This window comes from Manacus candei, unplaced genomic scaffold (genome assembly GCF_025592945.1).
Source record: "Manacus candei isolate 608988 ecotype Guabito, Panama unplaced genomic scaffold, ASM2559294v1 h1tg000159l, whole genome shotgun sequence".
In the NCBI taxonomy this organism is placed as follows: domain Eukaryota; kingdom Metazoa; phylum Chordata; class Aves; order Passeriformes; family Pipridae; genus Manacus; species Manacus candei.
The window spans coordinates 3,839,829-3,867,263 of record NW_026138207.1 but is presented as its reverse complement, the minus strand read 5'-3'; the positions used below and the strand labels follow the sequence as shown (position 1 = coordinate 3,867,263).

The 27,435-nt window shown below is 38.1% G+C and overlaps 1 protein-coding gene across 6 annotated transcripts; it reads right to left on the bottom strand.

Moving 5' to 3' along the window:
• On the bottom strand, nucleotides 1-27,435 carry UPF3A (UPF3A regulator of nonsense mediated mRNA decay). 6 transcript variants are annotated; one of them, XM_051772759.1, is made up of 10 exons: nucleotides 27,177-27,413; nucleotides 24,865-24,971; nucleotides 17,464-17,570; nucleotides 15,372-15,470; nucleotides 15,166-15,276; nucleotides 11,740-11,795; nucleotides 11,490-11,648; nucleotides 9,460-9,620; nucleotides 5,957-6,031; nucleotides 2-2,771 (listed from the first exon to the last, which is right to left on the bottom strand). In XM_051772759.1, exons 1-10 carry the CDS (start codon nucleotides 27,393-27,395, stop codon nucleotides 2,432-2,434), a joined length of 1,434 nt encoding a protein of 477 aa, XP_051628719.1. In that variant the 5' UTR covers nucleotides 27,396-27,413; the 3' UTR covers nucleotides 2-2,431. The 6 variants fall into 6 exon arrangements, with proteins under 6 accessions (XP_051628720.1, XP_051628719.1, XP_051628724.1 ...); XM_051772764.1 differs by having other exon boundaries at nucleotides 2,488-2,771; nucleotides 5,737-6,031; nucleotides 27,177-27,435; XM_051772761.1 differs by having other exon boundaries at nucleotides 2,588-2,771; nucleotides 5,793-6,031.

Genomic DNA, 27,435 nt, shown 5'->3' with positions numbered 1-27,435 from the left:
ATCAGGCACAAATGCAGGTTTATTTACTGAATATTGACCTTCCAAATCAGTTTCCCCAACAGAATGGAGCCCAATCTCCATTTGACAGACAGGGTGATTTCCATATTCCTAAATGTCACACTTTGGGACTCAACAAGAAACAGGACAACAGAAATTCAGTGAAGCTATCGAGTGGGCAATATTAAATGTAGAAGACAATCTTTTAAATTTTTTAATTATTAAATGTAGAACATTGTATTTTAAAGGCAAGAAAACAGATGGCACCAAAGTCAGCTGTGATGTAATCAGACACAATTCCCATTCCGTGGGGATGCTGTCTCTACTTTCAGCTAAGCTGAATTTGCAAAACAAAGTTACTATTGTGGCAATGAAGCTCTCACAGCACGCTGAGTTCGCTGAGTTCGAACAAAGGCAGGCTGTGAGCCTGCATTTATTTGTTATCATCGGGAGAGGCATAAAGGAACGAGTGAGCACAGAGCAGGTGGCAGCTCCTCCTGCCCAGCTGCCCCAGCAAGGGAAGCAGGCTCAGGCCCTGCTGCATTCCTGAGCAGGTGAGATTGGACCGCGGACTTAGAAATGTGTTCTGATTCTTTAGTCATTGTATTTTGCAGAATTACCATGAGATACATGCTCGATTCCAGCAGGCAGTCTTCCCTGAAGATACTGCTGGCAGCTCCCATCCCAAAGCCGATCCCTGCTCCCACAGGTCCTGCTGGCACTGCCCGAGCCGGCCATCAGCACAGAGAGGGGAAGCTCAGCCACGGCGTTTCCTCTGTTGGCAGGATGCATTTCTTTTCCACTCGGGGTCACACTTTAGCAGAGAGCCTGCGGGCAGCGCTCCCGTGCAGCCTGGACGGCTGGTGTCCCTGGACGCCTGGTGCCCCCGGGCTGCCTTGCTGTTCCCATCTCTCCTGACCTGCTTGTGGCACGTGTTAGTTGGCCATACAAGTGTTAGTTGGCTATAGAAAGGGTCAGATCCTGCTGTCCTGGCCAGTACTTTCTACTGCCCCCCTGCCCCCAGGATGTGGAAGGAATAGATGCCAGTATCTGCTGAATAAGACAAGTTGTCCCAAGAGTTCCTTAATTGAGATGAAACTAAACCCAAATGATTCTCTAGCAGCAGTTTTACTTAATCTTGAAATAATTTTGGCAGCTCACTTACATAGCTTGATATTAAAATTCTTCTTAACCATATTTTTATCTGCTTCTGAAGGATACAAAGCAGCATAATAACATCTTACTTAATTTTTCTGGAGTAACAGATGAAAAAATAGCTGAATATTGCATCTCAAAATCATAGTCAAAATCTTTTTTCTTTTATTCTATTTAATGTTTAGTATCTGGGAAAATACAATAAATAATTTTTCAGTCTAGAACAACTAGATGTTACGCTTACTAGTAAAATGTTCAAAGAAGATGAAAAAATAAATTAGTATCTTACTATTTAACTTCAGGGATAAAGCAGGTCTCAGTTTTAGACAAGTGAGAAATTTTCAGCCATAAAAGACAAATGGAATGTGTTCTGCCTTTCCATAAACACAAGGCTATCATTGAAACCAACAGAAGATATACATACACACACACATATACATATATATATATATATATATATATGTACACGTGCCTGCATCAGAGGGCAGAATTTGTCCTAGATCTTACAAAATGGTAGGGTGCAATTGACATCCATGTGCGTTTAATTTTTTAACAAATAGAACTGCAGAATGTTCGTTTTTCAAATCCTGTAACTGCAACTTATATGAAACATTAGCATATAAAATATCATCACTGTACAACCACTTTTTTTTCAAAAGCCATTGTCAAAACCATAAAAAACAGCTAATTCATTAAAACCAGTGCTGAGGTTTGCGTTAGCTTTCTTCTATTTTAAGCACAAGAAATCGATTAAAAACTAAAAGGCAAAAGTGGCTCAGAAAATGACAAAGTCTCTAACAACATACTTTACTAACACTTATCTGCTAGAGTTAATTCAAAAACAATGTAAACAGAATGAGGTACAGATACCAATGGTCACTCCTCACAGCTGTGCAAACTGTGGGCCTTATCCTGCAAACACCACTGGCTCCAGAGCTTCCTCCCAGGGCCAGTCACACTGAGTCCGACCACAACTCCCTGCAGCAGCCCCTGCTGCTGCTCTTTGCAGGAAGGGGTCCTGTGACCCTCATGTCATGCACCAAAAACATTTAAAGTGCCTCAGATTTCAAACTGATGCAAATTTACATTTCATTTCTTTAGAGCTGAAAAGGTGAAATAGCTTATGTAAAGTCTTATATAAATACTCCTTTAAAACTGTTAGAGGTTTTCTATTTCAAGGTAAATATAATAAAATATTTGAACTGCTTTTAAATTAGGCAAATAGCGTTTGTGCTGCTTTTTGTAAAAACGCAACAATATTCCTTTGCTGTAAGATATTTTATATATTTCCAGTCACTCTTCCCTTTATTTTACAGAAAGTAAGAGGCAGAGCTATTATAATTTTGTTGGTGCAATTGCCTGTGGAGTTCTGAAACAGCCCAATGGATTTTTTTGTCATGACACTGAATCTTAAATTCATCCCTTTCCACAAGACTTTCCTCCAGCTTGTTTTATTCTCCTTCTTCAGTCTTCTCAGCTCCAGCTGAATTATCTGCCTCATACTTTTTATCAAGAGCATCTTCAAAAGGTTTCCCACTGCAGTCATAGGTTTTACTTGTAGGTCCCATATGTGTTCGGATGCGAGCTCCTGGCTGGTATAACTGCATGGCTGGGCGATCCTAGAAGGAAGGAGATGTGGTTAATGCTCTGAGAAACCCATGTGAGACACATATGTGGGATTTTAAAGTTTTGAATCTTTATGAAGAAAGTAGATTTTGTGTTAAATTACTTTACAATTCATAAGACCCAGGAAACAAATGGAGTGTAATGAAAATTGACTGAGTATTCGGTATTTATGTTGTTTTATAACACTATTCTTGGGAACCAAGCATTTTGAATAAATGAAGAAAGCTATAAAAATTAAAGATCCTATAATACATTTGACATAAACAAGAAGAAATACTGCACACAATTATGAAACATGGTATTACAGGTAAAACAAGAAAAATGTTGCTACTTTCACTAACATCAACTGAGAACAACAATAGCCTGTGCACTTGCAACTCTGCAGATGAATGACTGTGGCAGGAGAGCCCTCTCACCCGTGACAATGACAAATATTAAATATAAGCATAAAAGCCCAAGATAAGCCAGAGAACAATTTAGCAGGCATCAGCTAAAAATTATCCTCAACTGATCAAGTATTAGCACAATTTAAACATGCAATGCACATTTGAATTATACACATCAAAATAAAAATTGCATAGTTATTGCCCTACTTCATCATGCCTTCCCATACTGACTATGAGAGCAGGGAATTCATGCACTGGTAATAAACAAAGTAAGTAAAATTTGAGCATGGGCAGATTCTGTGAGTGACCCCATCATACACATGCTGATCTGATGATGGGAAAACGGAAGAAGGAGCCACTTTACAAGGAAAAGACACTTCAAACCTGCAAATGGTGATACTTCATAGCTCTTGAGATTACTTTTTATTCTTGAAACATACTGTTTAGAAACTCTGCTTAAGAAGTCTTTTACTATTAGGAGTATTTTACTCTCACAAATACCAATTTTTAATGTTATGAAGCACCTGAAAGCTCACCAAAACCTGAGCTTTTTGATCAAAGACTCATGTTAAGTTTAGCAAACAGCCTATTTGAAGACAGTGGCAGAGCACTGAAATTTTCCTACATGAAACTATACTAATTTCCAACTGCCATCATAATTTGAAGTCATTCTGGTCTTTTGTTCTTTCATTCTTTTTTCTCATTCACAGTATGTATTTTCCCTTTTCCTTTCTTTTTCCTTCACCTTTGTCTTTTTTTGCTCAACTTTTTTTCTCCTTCTCTTTAAACCAGACGTCAAGATTCACTATTGGGCTTTACAACCAGATCATTCTAGTTAGTGCATTGTAGTGTGGTATAAAATGTGATATAAAATACCTTTCTATATCACAAACAGCTGCATAAAACTAGATCCTCTGACAAGCAGTGCCCATTAGAAAGTTTATGATAAAGGGCCCAAATGACTTTTCTTACCACAGACTCCATAACCCACAGTTTGCAGGAAAGATGGCACAATGTTACTTACACTGGACATTTCTCATTTACTAATTAATTCTTACAAACTTCAGAAAGAAGCTCAATCTCTGACTGAAAATTTGTGTTGGCATTGTCAATTCTATACCTAAGTTGTAAAACTAAGGTTTACAACTAAACTTTACAACTAATCCCCTAATCTTACCTAGGTGATAAATATCCTAAGGAAAAAGGTCACCAGACTGCAAAATACTTTACTGATAGTGCTTATTTTTTTTAGGGAACATATCTAGAATTTGAAGTGTGGACTAATCCAGAGACTCAGTGAGCTACCAGAAGTGTGATGCAAAGAAATAAAAAGCAGGCAGCTTCTTAACTCTTGCCAAAAGGCCCCCAAGACCCACCACCCAGTTCCAAGGTTGCAGATTAATTTGCCAGATTTCAAAAACACCATGGTAAGCATGAGGAAGACTGTTTTTCCCATCTCCCTGTTTCTGAATTAGCCATTTTTTGCAGTTTGAGCCACTGATGTATGTGGAAAGTAGCTAATGTGGATATGCAGATAAAGTTCACCCATCCTGCCCAGCTGACTTTTGCATAAACAAAGAGCGAGGTGCACCAGGCTGTCTGTGTTTGCACCAGGTGACTTCCTCACACATACAGTGAGTCCACTTGGACTTGCTCTGTGCACACTCCATACAGACTCATTCTGCACATGACCAGTCTAATCTTGCCAGCCTTAGCCCACATCACACATCAGTCACCTGGTTTGAAAGAAGAGTTTCACATGCAGAATAAATTTCTACCCGAAACAGTGTTTCAGTCATCTTTTGTGGAAAATCCAGGATCACAAGGGAGAGTGAATGAGGGTCACAAGGAGAGCCACACCCTGAAAAGACTCTGGCACATCCATGAAATCGGACAGCCTGAGAAAAAACGATGTCCATATGTCTGGGAGACAATAAGGGACAGCTCTACTACAAACCCTGCTACAGGTCCTGCTGGCACTGTTTTTGCATCTGTTCTTTCCCTGACAACAGCTATGAGGATAAATTTATCCAAATGAAATGACAGCCTTTTCCTACTGGCAGGTATGCAATACCGAAGAATTCACTCATTTACACCCTCTAAATACAATGGTCTCTGAATTAGCTATGTAAGTCCTTATAGTTGCTCTACCAAGCAATGCCTGGCAAATCCATAATATAATTACTTTATGAGCTGGGTAATGGAAGTACATTTTTAAAAGACTAATATGCCACAGTTTTTAAATTGCATTACAGATCAGAAGTGTAACAATTTTTAATACATTTATAAAATGCAAGCTCCAAGAATAGTGTTCTAAAACTGATAGGGTTGAAAGGAAGACAGAAAGTCACCTATATATTGTGAATATGAATGAGCACAGACCTGTAACCTTAACTTATTTTAAGTGTTGTCCTCTGACAACAACCCAGAATGAAGTCTGGGTTTTACTGAAAATGAGATAAAACGATTTCTTCCTGAAAAAGCATTATCATGCTGAGTTTGCAAAAGTTAAAACCTGTGATCTTGAAGCATATTTAACTAATGAAAGATTATCCTAAATGAATAAAAGAACCTTATTTCTTATGCGCTCCTTTTTGGATGCCATGTCATCACACTTGTCCTCTTTACCCAGTTTGTCTACTGCCTCCACAGTGAAGCTGTAGTTGTAGTTCCCTTTCTTTCCTCTGTCTTGGCTGTATCCTTTCCCCCATTTCAGATCTTCTTCATTCCTTCTCATAAACTTGTCAAACTCATAGTGAGTTCTATGCTTTCTGCCATCATCCAATCGATACCTTTGTCTTTCAGGTTCTTTTTCTCGAAATCTTCTCTCCAAATCTCTTTGCTCTTTGTCACTATCATTTTGTGACCTAAGAGTATGCATAAAAAGAAAGAAAATCCAAGCAATTAACAGTAAAAAGAAGCTGCTGAAGGAGACAATACAAAGCCTGCCTTTGACTTTAACAGTAACTAGACGTGTTATAAGGCAAGGTTGCTTTCTTCTCATTAGAAAGGGGTTATATGCAATTTTGCTCAATGTCTCAACCATGGATGTCCAGCCCTTGACCATGCATTCAGTTCAGAATAGCAGACAAAGCTTTGCAAGCAAAATCAGACTTTTGTGCAACTGTTGTGGGAGGCCCATTCTTCACTTTCTATCCCTCTCTGAAATCCTATCAATAGTTCCATGCTGCATTATTAGCTCTTGTGGCCTGGTCTTGAGGTGAGTCATGCATATAAGTAATCCCCTGAACAGGAACATTCAAGGCTGGAAGGAATTGTTCAGATATCATGTATCAATTTGTAAAGTTTTATGACTCTTAACAAAAATTATTCACTGACACTGCAACTTGCAGAAGACATTTGTGAAAATGGATACTTATGTTCTAGGCTTTTGTTTATTGTGTCTCCAAGTAATCTAGCCTGCCTTTGCATATCTTATTTAGGCAAAAGACCATTACATTACCACAACATAATACTCGATTTCTGCTATGCTGCAATGGGTTTATATTATAAAGACTATCTGTAACATTCATCCTGTCTGATAAAATTCCCAGCTTTCTTATTCACTTCATTGTTCCAGTTCAGCAAGCAGGTGCTTCTCTCATACAGCCAAACTGCAAATAATTAAGAAAGATTACAGAATAGGTTGAACTTTAAAAGGAATAAATACAGGTAGTTCTTTTTATATATTACATATGTATAAATACTTAAAATAAACTGAAAGAACTGAAAAAGGAAGTTACTTGAGAATGGAGATTTTCTAATGGTGTAGTGATCAAATAGTGATATGCTTCTTATTTAGAATTATTTAATATCAATAAAAGTGTATCTATATCACCTTTTTTATTTTTTAAGTAACAGAACTGTGAAAATTGTTAGCATCTGCCATGAACTTAGGCATTGGTGGGACTGCTAAGACAGGGGCCCCATCTCAGGAAGTGCTGGAGGTCACAACAAAACCTGAATGAGAGGTAAGTTATTCACTATTTCAGCAGACTGAGCTCGTGTCAGCATAACACAGTCACCAAGTGGAAGCAATGTCCCAGCTGTCACAGACACCTGTATCTGTAGCCTAGATACATATATAAAAAATACTGTTAGTTCTCAAGGGGTATGTGAGTTGCTTTGTTTCATGTTTAATATTATATTCTAGACACTCTTAGTCCTAGCAAGGGTCAGGGCATGACCTTCCAAAAAGTCAAAAAGACCCCCTTGATTTGTTGCTGTAGCATTGCTTGGTACTTGTCTGTTCCTTTGCCTGTTACTGTGGTTGAGGAAGGAATGGATGCACCTGGAGGTAGGCAAGTGATAGGGACACAAACTCCAGTTCAAGAGTGGTTAAAGTAGCTTCCTAAAATTCAGTCATAGTGAACAGGCAAGCAAGAGTGGACATGGTGGGATAAGCAAATACAAAGTATAGGTAGAAGAGAAAGTTACGTAGCCAGAGAAAGCAGAAATTAATGGAAGTAAAGGGAATGGAAGCATACTTCTTTTTGGTATAGTTCCAAATCTGTATGTGATCATGTACACTTATGCAAATACTGAGATTTCGCTTTGTGGTAGAAACCTATTGCTACTGAGCCTTAAACATGGTTTCAGACATACAATTCGATCTCCTGCAGGTAGAGTTGGAAATTACAGTTTATTGCTGAGTCAGTGACAAAGTAGTTTCAACTTTAAACCTTGATCCAGCTGAAATAGTTCATAGCTTGCTACCTACCCACTAATAATCACAATGAAATGAGCACTTGGAAACACAAGGTAACACTGTACCAGTGCAGCCAAAGGGATTCTGTTTAATGCCTGGAAAATCTACATTAATGCCTTATTAAACTTACAGGATCAATTGTAAACAATGTTATATGGCACCACCAAAAAGCTTACTGCATAAAAAGCCAGGGCAGTGGGGGAGTCACCATCCTCAGAGGTATTTAAAAGACCTGTAGATGTGCCATTTAGGGACATGGTTTAGTAGTGGACTTGGCAGTTCCAGGTTAACAGTTGGACTCAATGATCTTAAGGGTCTTTTCCAACCTAAACAATTCTGTGATTAGTAAACAACCAACTTGCCCTTGCAATTGTTTCTGTTGAGCCTGTTCTGTTTCCTTTGTTGAAGAACATCAACAAAGGAGTTGCTGAATATTTTCAATTTCCGTTAGAGAATAGGACATGGAAATTTTCAGGAACTTCCAGGACATACTCAACATAAGGAAACACTGAGCCTATGCTTGAAGTCCTTAGTCAGAAACAAAAAAAAGGATGAATAATGCAAGTAGGATATTATTTGTGACCCATTTATTCAATTAGTAAATTCAGTTATTTTATTTTCCAGTTTCTTTATTGTTCTATTTGTCATTAGGAGAACATTTGCAGCTCCTACATACATCTCATAAAACCTGAGAACATATGTGGACAAAAGTAAAATTTAAACTGCTTAGAATAAGCAGGTAACCTGCAAGGCTCCCAGAGCATAATCACAAACTTCCTGTCAGATTTTATATGTAATACCTTAGGTAACTTATTAAAATGCTAAAGCTTGTCCTTCTGTACTGCAAAGCACTTCTGAGAGCTTAGCTGGAAAACTCAACTGAGTTTGATTCTGAGTTTTATTAATCTTTGTTATGTATCTTACATATCTTATGGGTGAATCCTGCCTGTGATGAGACACACGTACCAGGGGACAAGCGAGAGAACCAACTGCTGAAAACACTTGTAAGATGATACATTCCCCGGCTACACCAGTAACAGAGCTGAGCTATGCCCCTTGTTCCTGCCAGCACAAATGTAATACAAAAGGCAGAGGAGGCAGAGACAGCCTTTTGCATGTACCCAATCTAAGGCTGTCATTGACACCACAACTATTGTGCCATTCACTCATTTATCAAACACAGTTCTATGTTTATTGCAGCAAACCCAAGTGTGAAGGAAGAGTGTGGCACTTTAGCCAGTTTAGTCTTTGACATCAGTAAAGGAAGGAGGGCCTTACCTGAGCTCTTGATGGGGAACAGGTGAAATGACAATGAAACACTGAATGACTTTTCACGCAGAAATCCTTCCAATCTGGGATTTTATAGCATTTCACAAATATCAAATTGCATCCACTAATACTGCCATCAGGTCAGGAAATTATTACGAAACACCTTTTACCCAAAGGACAGTAAGAGATTTGTTCACACACAGAATAAAATTGGTTCTCTGGGGATAGAATATGTTGTCAATGCACCATTTATATTTAAGCCTTGAGATCAAAGCATTTATGATCTAAATTCAATTATAAAATACAAATATTACTTACTTTTCCTTAAGTTCTTTTAGTGAACTCTCCAAAGTCTTGGATTTTATACTCCCAGATCCAGGTGATTTATCCCATTTGTTTTCCTCAATGTCAGCTTCTTCACCTTTTTCTTTGTGCTTTTCACTGGCCAGTTCATCTCCTTTTTCAGGTTTCTTGAGAAGCTAAGAGATATTTGTTTATATTATGATGTAAAATTATTCTCCTCTGTTGTAACAGACATTTTAACAAGTATTAAATATATCAGTAACCTGCTAAGATTGGAGATATTTAAATACTAGGAATGTATTTTAAAAAATATAAAATTTAAAAGTTATTTAGAAAGGGCAGTTTACTTTTGCTAAGGAGTGACAGTCATTGACAGGCATTCAATTGCACACTTATAAATATGCTGAGAATACTAAAGAGAGCACTTACCTACTCTTCTCTCCTGAGTTTTATATATAAAGACATTATTATGGTCTAAGGTTTCTTAGAAATCATGTAACAGAGCTCAGTGTCATTGCCAGCAAAATAAGAAGCAGAATCTCTACAATACTACAAAGAGCAGGATTAATACGTCACTCCTTGAAATATTATATATAAAATATATGTCACATGAATTACTTGGGATAGACTGGCACGTAGAAGTAGGTGCTTAGTACACCCTGACACAAATACAGACTGAGTAAAAAATTATGATACTAGCAGAAAAGATCTCATTACATTTTCACCTTGAAGATAAGGATTTTCAAGAAGTCTTTTTCTTTCAAAATAACCCACACAGGGCTTGAACAGTGTCTTGCATTACAGGAACAATCTTTACAGAAGGACCAACTGTCTCAAACTATTACCCTATTATCAGGACTAAGCAGAACATCTCCTCAGTCTTTTCAAGCCACCAGATTTTCTGAAACAAGCACTGCTTATTCTTCTCTAATATTTAAAACGTCTATAATGTTTCTATCAGGAAATATTTTCCTTTTCTTTCAGAGACAGAACTAGCTTTCGAGATCATATCACCCCTGATATGTCATATATACAGGGTTTTTTTGGACAACCAATTTTGGGTAATATATTTTAAGGATTAAGTCCCTTTTCTTCTGAACTTCTAGAGTGATTTTCTTTATGCCTAAATATGAAAAATATGTAATTCACCTTCAGAATTTACTGGTTTTATACTTTCAGGTGAAGGAAATTGTTTGCCACGAAGAAAAGAGGAAACGAGTTCACAGTTCTGTGGCTTCTCAGCACCACAAGATCAGGAGTCAGTCTGTGTGTCCTTGCATTACGCTACAAACTCATACAATTTTCCTTTTCAAAATGGCCTATAAGGCTCTTCCAATACTAGAAAATTTAGTTCAGATGAATACTTTTTATCTATGTCATCTTATACAAATAAAGTTTTATCGGTTCCAACTTCATAGCACAAGATACATCCTCCTAAGTGATGTTGCTAAAATCCATTCATATTCTTGCAAGGCAGCGCAGCCTAAAGTTAGCATGACTTTGTTATAACTTGGTTAAAGCTTTAATACTATTAAATAATTTAACACTATTAAAATACATCAGTTCTTGGCATAAATACAAAAAACTCTCTGCACACGTGGCCAGACGGAGATTTACATGACAGAAAGTTTTTAAAGCCATATTTCACAGAAACACAGAATCACAGGATATTCTGAGCTGGAAGGGACCCACAAGGATCATCAAGTCCAACTCTCAAATGAATGGCCCGTTCAGGGATAAAACCTGCAATAATCTTCCACCATGTTAGCACAGAAGAACTCGGTTGTCAAGTAATGCTGGCACAGAACACAGCAGTAGTATAAAGGTATCTGAATTACTTGCTGTAACTGCAGCAGCACATCACTGTACCTAGGGGCACTAGTCACACTTTCAAACAACACTACTTACTTTACATTACTCTCCCTTGCAGACAAAACTGGTTTGGTGCCTCCACACTGTGCTGTCGTACACTAAATAAACATTGAGATACCAAAGAACTTCTGGATAACTTCAAAGGAAGAATAATCTTTTTTTTATTACGCTACCTTGATCCTTATTTCTTTTTCAGAGATTTTCTTTTGCTTCTCCACTTCTTTCCTTTTACGTCTTTCTTCTTCTCTGCGCTTCCTCTTCTCTTCCTCCCGCAGACGTTTCTTCTCCAGTTCTCTCCGCCTTCGTTCTTCTCTTTTCTCTTCTCGTATTCTCTGAAAAGTTCAAAATGATTCATTGTAAATTGTCCAATGGAAAACCACGTGAAACATAAATGTTGAACTTCAGGCAAAAGTCTGAACGTACCTGCTTTTCTAATTTTCTATTTTTAATATATTCCAAAAGAGGTGTTGTTCTTCTAGCTAAAACACAAAAAATTTGTGATATAGTGTTCAACTCCTAGAATATGTACTCATTTCTTTATTTTAGTACTAACCCCCTTTTTTCTAGCTTTATCTGAAAGGGAGCTAAATCATGGATAAACCTATTTGTTTCATGTATTTTTGAAAGCATTACCATCATTTTGCTTTAGAAACACTTTGTTGCTTTTTTTGCTGTTAGTGTTAGAAGCAACAGAAATAAACTGCATGATTATTTAATGTTTAATTAAAGATCCTATCTTTATACCATATCTTTCCAGTTCAAGAGAATGGCTTTTCTCACTTAGAATGGTTATTTCACCAAAAAAGAAAGGAATGTGTTCAGCATCTTTTCCTACTTTTTACTTTTGTACATCAAAACCTAGCTATATTGTTGTTCACAAACAGCCCATATTACTGTAATCTCACATAGCATTTTTCAATCACAGATGTCAAAGTACGTGATGAAGGAAGCATTTTCAGTCCCATATAACATTTCCATTTACCTGACTTTAGCATTCCCCTCTCCTTGCAAAAACAGGAGGAATCAGAGATAAGTAGTTTGTCCCAGGTTACATAACGAAGTATCAGCAGATTCAATAAAACTCTGGCTTCTCAAATAACAAATAAAATGTCTCATTTACTGGATCACACAACAATTCTTATGTTAAAAAGCTGTCTCCACACTCTAAAATCAAGTCATCCGCCTGAACCAACCCCCAATTCTACAAAATATTGGAGAACATCATCAAATTTTTCATCATATACAGCATTTATGACTGTCAGTACTGAATTCAGACTTGAATTCATGTACTTAGAGTTGTGAATAGTTACAACAAATTTTGTCAGTCTTAGGTGTCCCAGGATAGAAAATGTTTGCTACTTGAAATTGCTCTACAGTTACATTAAGGATTCTCCCTCAAACCAGAAAAAAATTGCACTACTGGAATGCGTGACAGGATTTGGAAGAAAAAGGAAAAAAAAAAGAAAAAAAAAAAAAAAATAAAGTTTTCAACAAATTTGAAATGGCATAACCAAAGTCTGGACACAATTCATATCCCCAAAACATTTAAATCTTTTTGCCTTGAAAGTCAGAATATGCTGGAGGTAACCCATTCATTAATAAAGAAACTTTTTTATACGCAATTATGAATAGATTGATAGGAAGGCTGATAGGATTCAGTATTTATTTTTACCAAATATCAATGTTTAAAAGCAACAACCAAAAAAGATTGTTGATTTGCCATTTTCCTCTCTCTATCCCTAGACTTCCCATGCTGCCCCACCCTCCTCACATGCCTATACTTTCTGACAAGTGTTAGGTCCCCAGAACCCTCCCTTCCTGTCCCTCAGATCTGCAGCTTTGCCTTCTCTCTCCTGCCCATCTGAGCAGTGTCTACCTGTGGGCACTTCTATACGCTGAAGGAGATCACAGATTTTAACTGGAAGGTCTGGGCAAAGGATAAGCTGCACTGAGAGCCCAGAACTTGACCCTAGTCATGACTAAGGCTGTGGTGCAAGAGGTTTAATGAGAAAGTATAACTTCAAGTTCAAGGGAGAGAGGCAGTGTGATGAGTATTATCAATAGAGGAGGGAAAAAAAGAATGTTTATCAAACCTGACTCTTATCCATCTTATTTATTGTCCTTAATATGAATAAAAATATGAAATATTTTCTTAAAATGTTTAAAGAATTTTAGAAGAAAATAAATTGCTAAATGAAGTTTTGTGTCAGCAAAACTTTTTACATTTTATCTTGTTCTCTACAAACAAGCCAGAAAAATGAGCTTATCTTCATAATGTTACTGAGAAAATCTCTTTTATATCTCTCTGTCACACTGAAACTGATCAGCTAACCCATCTGACATAATGTATAAAATATGTTGCTTCACAGTAACTCTACATGGAGAAATGCTGAGCATACAAGGCCCAATTTTGCCAGCGAAGTCCTGGGCATGTCCTTCATTGACATCAGTAGGAGTAGCCCCTTTGCAACTCCACACACAACTAAGCCCTTACATAATTTTGCTATAAACATGTTACAGTTTTGAATGGCAGAAATAATAAAGCAACTAATTTGATTCTCTGAGATTTAACAGAAACAAAACACGAAAATTCTTAATGTAAATCTGCCTTCAGCCAATATTGTTATTCTGAAATTTGCAAGTCTCAAGACTAGTAATTTTCACTGATAGAATATTTTAAAGTTAAAAAATCTTTCTTGAAATTGTAAACTTTTTGGAAATCATAAATTTCTAAGAAGATTTTGACTGCTTTTACTTTTCTGTCAAATACTAGGGAAGATTTGGGGTAAACAAATATTGTTGCGTAACTTCCCTATCTAGAACAGCAATAAACAAGTTTTATTATCTAAATGTCCATACTACTAACATTTCCATTTCCTCTAAATTGTTTTAAGTTCCAAATGTCCCTAGTTAACTCTCAAACAGCAGTAACAAGTGACAGGAAAAAAGGAAATGGCCTCAAGTTGCACCAGAGCAGGTTTATACTGGGTATTAGGAAAAAATTCTTCATGAAAAGATTGTCAAGCACTCAAACAGGCTGCCCAGGGCAATAGTGGAGTTACTGATCCTGGTGGTATTTAGAAGATGTGTAGATGTGGCACCTGGGGACATTGTTTAGGACTTGGCAGTGCTGGGTTAATGGTTGCACTTGATGTTCTCAAAGGTCCAAAGGTCTTTTCCAACCTAAATGATTCTATAATTCTAATCAAAAGAGGTGTCTACTTTTACACAAAAGAAATAACAGCAAAGGTCATTTTTTTTCCCTACTCAATTGTCACACCTAGGGAAAGACTAAGTGTTCTGCATGTTGTCACTTGAAGATACAGCACATCAATATTCCATGTCATCCTGAAAGCTGCATACCAGCACTGAAGATTTCAGAGTTGACCTTACTTAAAATTCCCCATGGGACTGTGAAAGTCATGCTGCATGCATACAAAAAACAAGGTGTTGCCTTACTTTCAGAGCTTTGCCAGAATTTTGACCGTGAGAACAAAAAGAGACTATTTCATGTTTCTTAATAAAAGCAGCTAATATGAGGGATAAATTTTTAAGTATCCAGCTATTTTATATTTTAAAAATAAATCTTTCATCTATTAATACATCTGTAAGTATTCAGAATTATTGAGGAACTATTTCTGAAGTCACCGCACATGCAAAAGCTCAGGTGAAGCCAAGTGATTCCAGGCACAGAGACTTAAGAGAACAGATAAAAACCCCTACTACTTGGCTGGATAACAAAAATTTAACTGTGGTAATCTAAATCTGTTAGACTGAACAGGTCAGTTCTAGCAGGTAATATAAAGATATTTAATACTCTCAATAATAAGAAAAATCAAGAAAACAGACCAATAAGTTCCCTTGTTTTGGCCTCAATCTCTCCCAAAAGAATCTCAGGATTGGCACAGATTTTCTCTTCATCAGCACAATAATTCTCTAAAAATTTCTTATATTCTGGATCTGTGAAGAAAAATTTTTGAATTATATTAACACTTTGCAATGCATAACAGAAATGAAATATATTTTCTACTGTGATGCCAAGAAAATATGTTTACCATCTTCAATGCTCCCGGCTTTGGCATCTTTCTTCTTCAGCTTCTTTTTCGAAATCTTCTGGAATGGAGCAAATTCAACCACTGCAGGATACTCCAAGCCTTAAAAGAGATCAAACCTTAATATTCTGATGGGGAGAAACATTCCCTAAATTCATGTAAGATTTTCACAACTCTTGAAACGTGTGGAGCAGTCTTACTTGAAATCAAAGGTGACTGTTTCTACAACTACTAAACTTCTAATGAAAAGTTACACACAGAGGTATTTTACATTGAAACCAAAATAAATTTATATTTTAATTACATATAAAACATTAAATATTTTTGGATATGCTAATAAGACTGTCAAAATGAAGATTATTGTTATACAATAAAATTCTTGTATTATCATTTTTAATTTCCTTCTAATTATTCACAGATATTGGTTAGAAAAATTTACCTCAAAATCTCAGTCTGACAAGTAATTAAGTCCTACTGGGAAATTAATCTGAAACTGCTGAGTGGTTTCCTAAAGCTTCGTTGCCTAAAAGCTTAAAAAATAAATAAATGCTGGGTAATATGCAATAAAACAATATACCAGCTCCTTTCAGAACAGTAAAACTCAGCATGTAGAATTGTGTGAAACTTCTTTTTTTCTGTTTATGATGGACTATGCAACTTTCTGCCTGTGTTTGTTGGCAAGGATTCTTTTCTTTGAATTCTGCCTTAAGTACTGGATTTTTCTTTGGACTGGAGTCAGAACTGCGTGTAGGTTTTGAATTTCACCTGGTTTCCACTTCCAGCAGGTTCAAGATTACACTTAGCTCAAGTCCACTGAAAATTTGTCTTAAATCTGCCAGAACATTTGCTAACCATATTGAACCTGCTAATCCTTGTTTCATTTTTACCCTCATAAGTGCAATGCCGCCACAAGTCTCACCAGAGGGCACCTGTCATCAAACCTTGCGGTCTTTATTTGCACAAACAATCCTGCCAAGCTGGCCAGCTGTGTCCAAGTCAGTTTTTTTTATTTCCCAGAATATTCAGGACTGAATATTCTGGCTTCACTCCAGCATAACACTGAAAGACCTGCTGAATTTAGGCAAAGTCAAGTCTTAGGAGAATCATAAAAATAGCTTCTTTCTGGTTTTTCTTCTTAAAACGTCCAGAATTTGAAATCCAGGAATCACGCACTGCGAGGAATGTGTTGTTCTCCATCTCTACAAAAACAGTCCAAATCTGATGGATGTCAGAAGCAGACAAAATATTTCAGGTAGGAAATGCTGAAGAGGAATTAACAAATTTGACAGAGAGTTTCTTTAGAGATCAATCTCTAGTAAGAGTGGGCAGGACTACTTTTCACAGGACCACTGCAACACCAAGTGTACAGAATAAACAATGTCTATCTAAGAGACCCACAAATCTCAGCCTATTTTATAGAACCTACTCAATTTTTTACAGAAGGTATGGCAAGGAACTACTAAAGTTCTGCTAACCCACTTTTTGTCAAAGGCAGTTTCACACTACTATAGGAGACTCGGGTTTATCCACACCATTACAGACTTTCTCTACTGCTGGGCAAACTTTTGCAGATTGAACATTTTAAAGCTGGCAATCAATTATGTTGTTCTTGTTTTTGGAACTCAACTCAAGATGTCTGCAAAGGCCCTAAAAATTCAAGTTTGACATGTCTTAAAAGTGGGCAACTGAAACGTTGAAGGTTTCCTCTTGCTTTTAAAAAACAGGAGTAAGTGGCATAAGTTTATCTCACAGAAACACATTGAAGATGTAACAATTCATGCTCACAATGTGTTCAGTTCCTGTTGTGGTGAACTGTGAAGCTTGCACAAGCTAATTGTCTTAATAGCATCTTGATAATGTATTGCCTAAGGTATAAGAATGCACATAAAGCATGCACACCACAGACAAGCAAGACTGCATGGACAAATACATTTTGCACTTTATTATCAAGTGCTAAATTTTAACATATTTTAATGTAATTAACTGCATATTGAGGAAAAAAGCAAGCATAATTAGCAAAAAGGAAGTAAAATAATGTTCTAAAATGGTATATGTATATATATATATACACCTAATATCTTACAAATAGTCCAACCTTTATTGTCAATGAAGACATAGCCATCAAAGCGATCTCTAAAAAGAAGGATGTCCTCAGGATTTCTAAAGTTAATGTATGCTCTTGAGTAGAGATGAGGATAAAGGCTGCAACAAGAAACAAGTTTATTTCTGTTATTTATTATTCTGTTCAGGGCTAGGGAAAAGGTAAAACTAGAAGGATCTCATTTTAATTCTCATCTTCTTTGAGAAACTGCTACCTTAAACAGTCTTTACATGTATGTATCTAACTATATATGACAAAAAGTAACTTAACAACTGAGTTCTGTATGCAACTGTGAAATTTATTCTGAACTGAAACAAATATTTCTAGTTTGTTTTGTCTCCCTAATTTCCAGAGCATATACTTCCAATTGTGCATGATCAAAACTTGAATATTTCATGATTTCAGAGACATGAGTAACAGCAGTGCATTTGGGGAACTTCTTGGGCATGCTAAAAAAAGTGTTCTATCAGTGAAACAGGCAAAGGTAAGTAAAAGACCACAGTGAAGGGGCAGTTTCCAAGCTGCAACTGTATTTAAATATATGTCCACCTTTAAGAAAGAATAAATAGCCTAATACTTGGCAAGATAACCCACTGAATTAAACACAAATAAATAAACTCCATGTGCTATCATCCTATACACACAATGTCTAGTTGTGAAGAACAGCTATTCTGAAAATCCAAAGAATTTCTAGCAAAGGAAATGGGTACTTACTTAAAATAATTTTGATTCTTCATGATAGAATCAAGTGGCACAGATCCCACTCCAAGAGTAAATATTTGACGTGCCTGATAAACACCTCAGGGCTGGCACACCATAACCACAATGAAACTGAGGCAATTTAATGGATTAGCACTCATCAGCTAAGTTATTGTAAGCCATGGCCTGTACGTGCTTTAAACCTCTGCAACTGTGATACAAAACAGTTTGGCTTAAACTGCCTTAATGATGGCTACATGTTACATCACGTTTTTGAACAAATCTTAACATAAGCCCATAACTTTAAATACCTCTGTACATATACTGTTGTCATACCCCACCTGCCTTCAGACCAACTCACCACCAGCAGCAGGAGACAATAAACATACACAACTGCAACTGTATTTCAATCCCATAGCCATTTCAGAATCAGATTTCACAAGTGAGAAAGAGCAAAATCATGGGTTGGCTCACAGGAATCTTTGCATGTGGCAGCTCAAAGCAACACTGTTGCCAAGTAATTTTTTATTTTTAAAATATGCATCCATATGGATTCCACTTCCAGTATTAGAAGGAGACCATAAAGACCACAAAGAGACAAATCATTGTCAATAACCAATGATTTCGTAAACACACCAAATTTGTGTTTGATTTGTGTTTCCAGCCAGGAGAAATGTTTAAAAAAACTAGAGGGCTTTTTTCATTTAGATGTTTTGCAAAAACCAGCTACAGACTGTTTCTACAGCATGAAGAGGATAAACTCTGTATTTCTAAGGAAGAGCAATTTTATCAATTTATACCTATTTTGACATTCTAGGATGGGAACAGAGTGAACTGTAAGCAGGTAACTGCAAAAATGTCTGCTAGGGCATGGTCAGTGCTGAAAGATGCTACAGTGGCTGCGGAGCTACTGCCAAGATGCAAAGCAGATGTAGCAAGCCAACTTCCTTCTCATTGGCTTCAAAGAAAAAAAAAAGGATGAAATCTAACACTTTTGATAATTATTACATACAGTTAAAAATATATTTTAAAAAGGCATAGGAGTGTAAGTAAAGGAGGGAACTTTATTGTGTCAATCTATAGCTGCGCTTGAAGAAATGTCTCTGTGTTGCCCAATGGCTGCAACAGTGAAGAACTTTCTGATAACTGGCAGCTCCCAGAAAGAAGTTAACTTCCTTCTCTATCACATTAACAGGACTATGCTTATGTTGCATGTTCTTTGATGTTTAAATTAAACGAGGTCTGATATTACAGATTGATACAATTGATACTTGAAGTGCTGAAGGTTCACCAGACAAAACCAGGAATTTTGAGGCAGCATTATTTTTCAGGCACTTCTCGGCCTCAGTGCACAGCAAACAGCTTCATCATATAGTTGGATTTTCTTTTTCCTGTAGTAACTTAGAACCTTATGGTTGGACACATAATCATAATGAAACAAAACTGAAAAAACACAAGAGTTATTCCTTCTTTGTTTCCTTTAGTTGGTATATCAATACCATCTCTTTTATCTGCTTTGGCAACATATGTATTTTTCCAGCTTTTTTAGCCTAATCAAAGTGGGTATCTTTCAAAACAGAGGAACATTTGATATGGTTATTAAGCACTTATTAGTAAGAAAACACCAGTCTGAAATGTATAAATGGGACTCTGGAAAGCCGAGATTTAGCATATATCCTGCAAATACGGGATCCAATGTTATTGCTATACATTAATATCTTCAAGAACTTCATATGCATCAGCAGAAACATACAAAAATATAAAAGCATGTGCACAGTAGGATATTGATGTGCACCACAGCACAGTAAAATACAACTCTCTCTCCATTATTGCTGCAGTGTATCAGGGTAGAAGGCTGCAGAAACAGAGCTAAGACAATGCTTAGCAATTGCAGGTTCCTTCTCTGATGGAGCCACCTCTGGAAGTAGAGAATTGGTTCGCATATGCGTGCAAGTTAGTTGTCAGAGCGCTTAGTGTGTAAAAACCTCACCACTGAGTGTTTCAAACCCTTGTCATAGACTTCTTACCCAGCAAAGTGTGCAGTGTGCCTAAAAAAGTGCATAAAATTAACATTCTACGTGGGATGCTAACTAAACCTAGCAAATCGGAAATTCTTAGCACTGGCCTGCATACAGAACATGCAGAATATGCTCCGAGTTTCAGACACCCGACTTCCAGCTGCCGCTCCCCACGCTGGATTCCCTCTTCACCTATCCACCGAGAACTCACCAGCATGACCATGCAGCAAAGAATGCACAGAACTTCTTCAGAGGGCCACAGGCACTCTGAGGCTAATGACCTCTCCTAGGAAGAAACACTCCTGCTTTACTTTTGTTCTTTGTATTCAGCAGTTATTGGTTAAAATACTTTTTTTGCTCTTCAGGATTTTGCCTTCCAGCCGAGTTCTACAGAAGGGTCACTGAACACTCTGTGTCTCCTCCTTGAAGTGTCTACCAGCATAAATTTCATTCAGGATCTGAAATTTAGTTTTATAATCAGACAGCTGGTTCTATTTTGCCATATGTTTGCTGTCTATAATGCTGCTTTCCATCTGTATAATGTTCTGCACAGATGCACAGCACATGCTGGCATCTCTGGGACATCACTTAGAGCAATCTCTATGGAAACAGCCCAGATGAGTCTGACTGTACACACTTCTTCAGTCCAGCACACTTTTTCTTTGTTTTCTGCTCTGTGTTCAAGGGTATCCAATCTTTTAGGTTACATTTATTTCTATAATATTTAAGTCAATAATTTCTCTAAGCCTTTTTCTAGTAACTTTAAAAACAAACACATTCTAATTGTTTACTTCTTCTACAAAGTATCTTTTAACACAGTTGTGTAAAAAGACTGGTACACAGGAAAGCAATTTTGAATAGTTATCTACAGTATAAACAGCAAATACAAAAACAGTTATCACATCTTAGTGACTTACTTATCAACTTACAAATCATGGTGGTTATATGTATATAAACATATATACTTACATGTGTATAAACACATAGATACCTACTTCTAAATTTTGGAGTGTCAAGTAACTCCTCCATTCACTTATATAACAATTGATGAGGTAAGTTACCATCTACATGGCCTCCTCAAGCTAAGATCCACTGGCATTTATCCTTATCACCTTTTGTGGTCACTCACATAGTGGATGCAACTGACATAATCTTAAATTAAATTAGTCTTTTCTTTTCACAGTTATTAATGAGCACAATTTGCCTGGCAGAGAAGCAGGAACACTACAGAATTGTGCCAATCAAAGCCTGTCAATTATTCCATCCAGAACACAGTAGTGGTGGTTCCCTTGAAGCTCTAAAAGCATTGTCCCTTCAATGCTGTGGTTCCTGGGTACAAACCTCCACCCTACAGTGTTAATGCTATATACCTAAAATAAACCTGAGCAAAATGATGTGAAGAACCTACAGAGGGAAAAGGAGTGTGCTTTGCAAGAAGCTTTATCACTCTCTGTGACACATGGCATGGCACTATTTGACCAGTTTTTATGTAAGCCAAGGTCCTGTTCAGATCTCTTTACTTTTATAACCTCACACTATTAATGACTCCAAGCACTCAGTGCCAGTCCCAAGGGACGACCCAAGTCCTGTAGGGCCAGAGCTCAATCACTTGACTCAAGTTTTAGAAGACTCAGAAATATTTACCAGTGGACAAAAAGAAAGAATATCTGGAAAAAAAAGTTAATATTTGGAGTCTGAGTACAAAGTCTGTGAGGAAGGCAGAGTCTTTATTATCAACTATAAACAGTGTTTTGTGTGTATTTTGATGTCAATGTGTAAGAGAGAATAAACGTAATGCAGTGAATTGGATGAATCTGAAAAATGAACAAAACACAACACAAGTAATTTTCTGAAATGATTTTACTGAAATGGATGGAACTGAAAAAGCATTATACATTATTAATGACATTAATCACATGAAATTTTAATACGTTTTACAGCTTGTCTATAATAGGACGTGGTAAACTTAAACATTTATGATATAAAGATATTAAGAGAGATATTAGAAAGATAAAGCTTGCGATAACAGAGAAACTGGAGTTGATATGCCTATCTTGTCTGTTTTCTCCTCTAAGGTGAGATGACCTTAGAAATAAAAATGAAGAAACAGCTACAGTTAGACCTCTCTAGTTCTCTTTCCAACAGCAACTAAGAGAGGTTGCTTAGAGAAATTTTATTAAAAAGGAGAAAGTATACACTGGCACTTCACCCAATACATAATTTCAGTTACTTGCAGCCTAGGGACTTTGTAATACCAAACTTGTATCCTGTGTTTAACAGGTTTTCATAGATAAATATTTGTCTAAATAAGAATTTGTCTAACTGCTCCTGAAGCTTTTCCAACATCCATCATTTGTGGAATAAAATTCTGACAAGTTCTACAGTTTGACAGAGTGTTGCGTGAAAAAAAAGACTGTACAGAAATATGAATGAGCTCTTAGAAACTTCTGTGACCTGGAGTTACACAGGATGTGGTTAAATTGAGATGTTACAGCTCGTAAGGCAAATTTGTCTGGTTCCACACCAAAACATGTCTGTCCCTTTCTCTTTTCAACAAACAGATCCTCTTCACTGAGTAGCTTCTCCAAATCATTCTCATTAGGTGACATGAAATTTCTTTTCATCTTCCCATGGGTTTATTACTTGTTCTCTGAATTCTCTGGATTGGTTGGCCACTATGCATGTGGTACAGGATCTAGGAAAAAGCTATTCAGTGAAAGAGAGCACATGTCCACCTTGTCCTGTAGCTCTTCCTGTTAGCTGGAACGACGTGAAGACACATCCAGAGGGTTTGCTGAAATCGTGTGAACTGTCCATAATATGACAGATTACTGCAACACAATGCTTTATACTCAGAAAAGAGTTCTCTGCTGGATAAGAGGAGACTGAGACTCGCTACATTAATCTTGTCTCTAACTTTTAATTTTGGGATGTTTCTTGTGTATTGTAGACTGGGTGAGCATGTAAAGTGTTGAATAAACAGATGTACATGGCATGTGTCAGCATCAGAACAAAGGGGACAAATGACATAAGGTGATCCTGGGCCAGGTAAAGGACAAATAATCAGCCAAGCCAACACTCTGCAGAACTGCAGTGAAATGCCTATTTAAGCTGTGTAGTTTGCTGAAAGAACCTGTAGCCATACAAACCTCATAAAGGTAAAGCCATTCTGAAAAAATACATCTTTTGTATGAAAACACATTTTTTAAGAAGCAAGATAAACAAAAAAGTGACTATGAAACAGTTCATGTTGAAAAATTCAGACTTATGTGAAAACATTCTTTTTTCTAGTGAGTTTAAATTTGTGAAGGCAGGAGAGAATAACATGACAAATTACACAGCATAAGAGAAAAACTACAGTATCTTTCATTGGTAACGTAACATAGATGCAATCAAATGAGTGGACAGCAAGATTTTTGAGTACTCCAAATTTCATGACATAAGAGAGAAAATGAAACTTTATATACACGGCTGTTGTCAGTGCCTTCTCTTTTCTAAGGTGGCCAACTCCCTAAATTCTTATGCCAGCAGTTTTTCTGGAAAATTAAAATTGTAATTTTTTTAACTGTTTCCTGGAATTTGTGCAGCTAAACACACTGAGAACTGACACTCTTCTTCAGAGAATTTTTGGTTTGCTTTTGATATTTTCTTCTTACCAAATGAACAGCTGGGACAGAAGCCTTAAAGAGACCCATTTGGAAATATGGATGACAAAGTTCAGAAGACAAATGTAAGGAACTACAAAGACTTTCATTCAGACTAAATACTCCTCTTTCCTAACTTCACATCCTTTGTGGTTTTAACAGAACAGCTGAAGTACTTACTATTTTGTTGCTGCACTAACGTGCAACTATTTAGGTGGGTTGGGAACTGTCACAGTTTTGCTAAATAAACATTTGTTTCTCCTTGATTGTGGAACTGACTCTGAAAGAACCCTTAACTTCAAAAGTTGGTCAGCAATAAACATCCAGGATCCCCCTGCAGTCAGTGGAAAGAATCTGGTGCGAGTGGAGGGTGAGTCATCGCACAAGATACAAGAAGATGGACCTTATACTTTAGTTTTTCAGAACACATGCAGATGTAGCATAAATGGTGTTTTGCTTTTTTAGTGGTTTAAGTTCCTTCTCTTCTGGAAATTGATTTATTTGAAAGGGAATTGTATTTTACCACCGTGATACAGAATTAATTATACAAATATATCAGCAATTCTGATTTATTGTAAATCAACCACTCTATTTTTTTATTTTTGCATGAGATAAAAATTAATAAAACTGGATTATTTGAAAAAATGAAGTAAATACAAAAATATGTAAGCATACAAAGAAGTTAAGCTCAAATGGTACGCATGAAAACATTCTGTGATTGTTTGCCCTAGACTGAATCTTTTCCACAGCCAATAAAATAGTCTGTTGAAGTTTATCAATGAAAGTTAAAAGAAACATCAGGATTTCAATTATGCCCTTCCATTTTAACATGGAATTTTGCCCTTCTGTTTTAAAATCATCAGTGTAAAAGAAATATCCAGGAATGCTCTCTCTGCATACGCAGCCACTTTTCATATATATTTTTGGTAACCCAACAAACATAATAAAAAGGGAAAAAACGTGATTTGTAATGGCCTGGATACCTTAATTAGGTTTTAAGCGCCTGAAAACCTACAGAAACAGCTCATCCTCACCTGGGATCAGCAGTGCAAAACTCAAAATAATCATGGGCAGGTAGAGGATGTAGCTGTTCCTCAAGTTGTTCCTTGGTTAGACAAGGAGGAAGCCTTCGAATAACCACCTGCATATATAAAAGAAAATGGAGATTTATATTTGATCTAAATACTGTAGAAATGGATGGAACAAGTTCCCTCAGTTTCTACAAGCGTTGTAAAACTGAAGGGTGACTGACATATTCTGATATGCACTGCAATTTAGCCAATAATAAAGGATTTAAAAAACCCAAAAACTAGATATTGATTACATAAACTTTTGCAGTATCTCTTTCAATACAGCAGTATTTTAGTGCCCTCTGTGTCCAGCTGCTCCTGGTAGGGGCTCCAGAGCAGGCTCTGAGGGGATGCTGGGGCTGCCCCATGCTGGGCACAGCCAGCTTCAGCCAGCTCCAGTGGATTCAACCCAGGGAACAGCTGAGCCACTCAGCCAAGACTTGTGACTCTGGGAAGCGTATTTAAGAAAGGGTAGAAAAGGCTGCAAAGCAGTGGGTGAGACAGAAGAGTAAGGGGGGAAAAGTGTGAGAAAGAGCCCTGCAGACAGCAATGAAGGGAGGAGGGGAGGAGGTGCTCCAGTGCCAAAGCAGAGATTCCCACCCAGGAGATCATGGTGAGGCACGCTGTCCCCCCACAGTCCATGGAGGACCCCATGCCACAGCAGGTGGAGATGCCCTGAAGGGACCTGCAGCCCATGGAGAAAAGCCCACACTGGAGCAGGTTTATCCTGAAGGACTGCAGCCCACAAAGGAGACTCCCTGCAGCAGGTCATGAACAACTGCAGCATGCAGAAGGGAATGTATCCCACTGTATCCCATGTCAGGGCCCCATGCTGGAGGGACAGAGCATGAGGAGAAAGGAGCAGCAGACAGGAGCTATTATGACCTGTCTGAAATCCCCATTCCCCATCCTCCTCCACTGCTTGGGTGCAGAGGAGGTAGTGTCTGGGAAGAAAGGGGGAAGGAAGGTGTTTTAGTTTTAATCTTTGTTTCTCACCATTCTACTCTATTTTTTTAAAATTAGCAATAAAATAAATTAATTTTCAGCAAGTTAGAATCATAGAATATCCTGAGTTGGAAGGGACCAGCAAGGATCATCGAGTCCAACTCCTGGCCCTGCACAGGACAACCCCAGAATCACACCATGTGCCCAAGAGCATTGTCCAAACACTTCTTTAACTTTGTCAGGCTTGGTGCTGTGACCACTTCCCTGGGGAGCCTGCTCCAGTGCCCAACCACCCTCTGGGTGAAAAACCTTTTCCTAATATCCATCTAAATCTTCCCTGATGCAGCTTCAGGCCATTGCCTTGAGTCTTATCACTGGTCACCATAGAGAAGGGATCAGTGCTTGCCATCCCACCTCCCCTCATGAGGAAGCTGAAGGAAGCTGCTATGAGGTCCCCCCACGTCTGTTTTTGCTGTGATGGCACGTTGTAAATTATCTCCCTGCCTTTATCTCATCCCTGTGAGTTTCTTTTATCATCTTCTTCCCCTGAAGGTAGGAGGGAGGAGTGCAAGAGCAGCTGGCTGGGGGTCTGGCAGCCACCCAGAGTCCACCCACCACACTCAGGTAAACTGCCCAATAATAAGAACAAGGAAACTGCATAGAAACCTCTGGTAGAACGATGCCAGCACACAAAGTAGTGAAATGGCCATCAATGGCTTCAGGTAATCTATTTTAATTTTTTGAATATTTTAATACCTGAATTTAACTTGACTTATTTTTAAGTTATAGTGATTTTCAATGCTTCAGTTTTCAATTAAAAAAAAAAAGGGAATAAATCAAATCTCACACTTCTCACAGAATCACAGAATTGTTAGGGTTGAAAGGGACCTCTGAAGATCATCCAATCCAACCCCCCGGCAAGGCAGGGTCACCCAGAGTAGGGACACAGGAACGGGTCAGGTTTGGAATGTCTCCGGCGAGGGAGACTCCACGATCTCCCTGGGCAGCCTGTTATACTCTGCAAGTTTTATTTGAAAAGTGCTCGAATAAAGACAAGGAAGAGAACAGGAGCTGCTTTGCCACAGCAATGGCAAGCTTTGACTTCTTTAGAATTAAAGATGAAATGATTTCCAGCACTGACGCTGGGGATTTCACAATACTCCAGGGAATGAACACCCGTTCTAAACACCCCACTGTGCTGCGCCCCGGCTCGGTCTGTGGAGCAGGGATGCTGCCCGCGCCCCGCTCCCCCCGCAGGCCCCGCTCCCCCCGCAGGCCCCGCTCCCATCTCCCCCCGGCGCCGCCGCCGCTCCCCCCGCGCGCCCCCTCACTTTGCTCAGCGCCGTTTTCTTCTCCTCCCGCAGTTTACCCGGCGCCGGGTGAAGCAGCGGCGGCGGCAGCGGGGAGGGCGGCGGGGGGTTCGGCGGAGCGTCTGTGTCGCGGCGCGGCGACTCCCGGCGCGGAGGGGTGTCCATGGGCCGCTGGTCACGGCCGCCGCCCCGCAGCGACCCCAGCCCTGACAGCAACCCCGGCCCCCGCTCCGACCGCATGCAGCCGCGCCCGCAGCCGGGAGAAACCTCGCGAGAACTG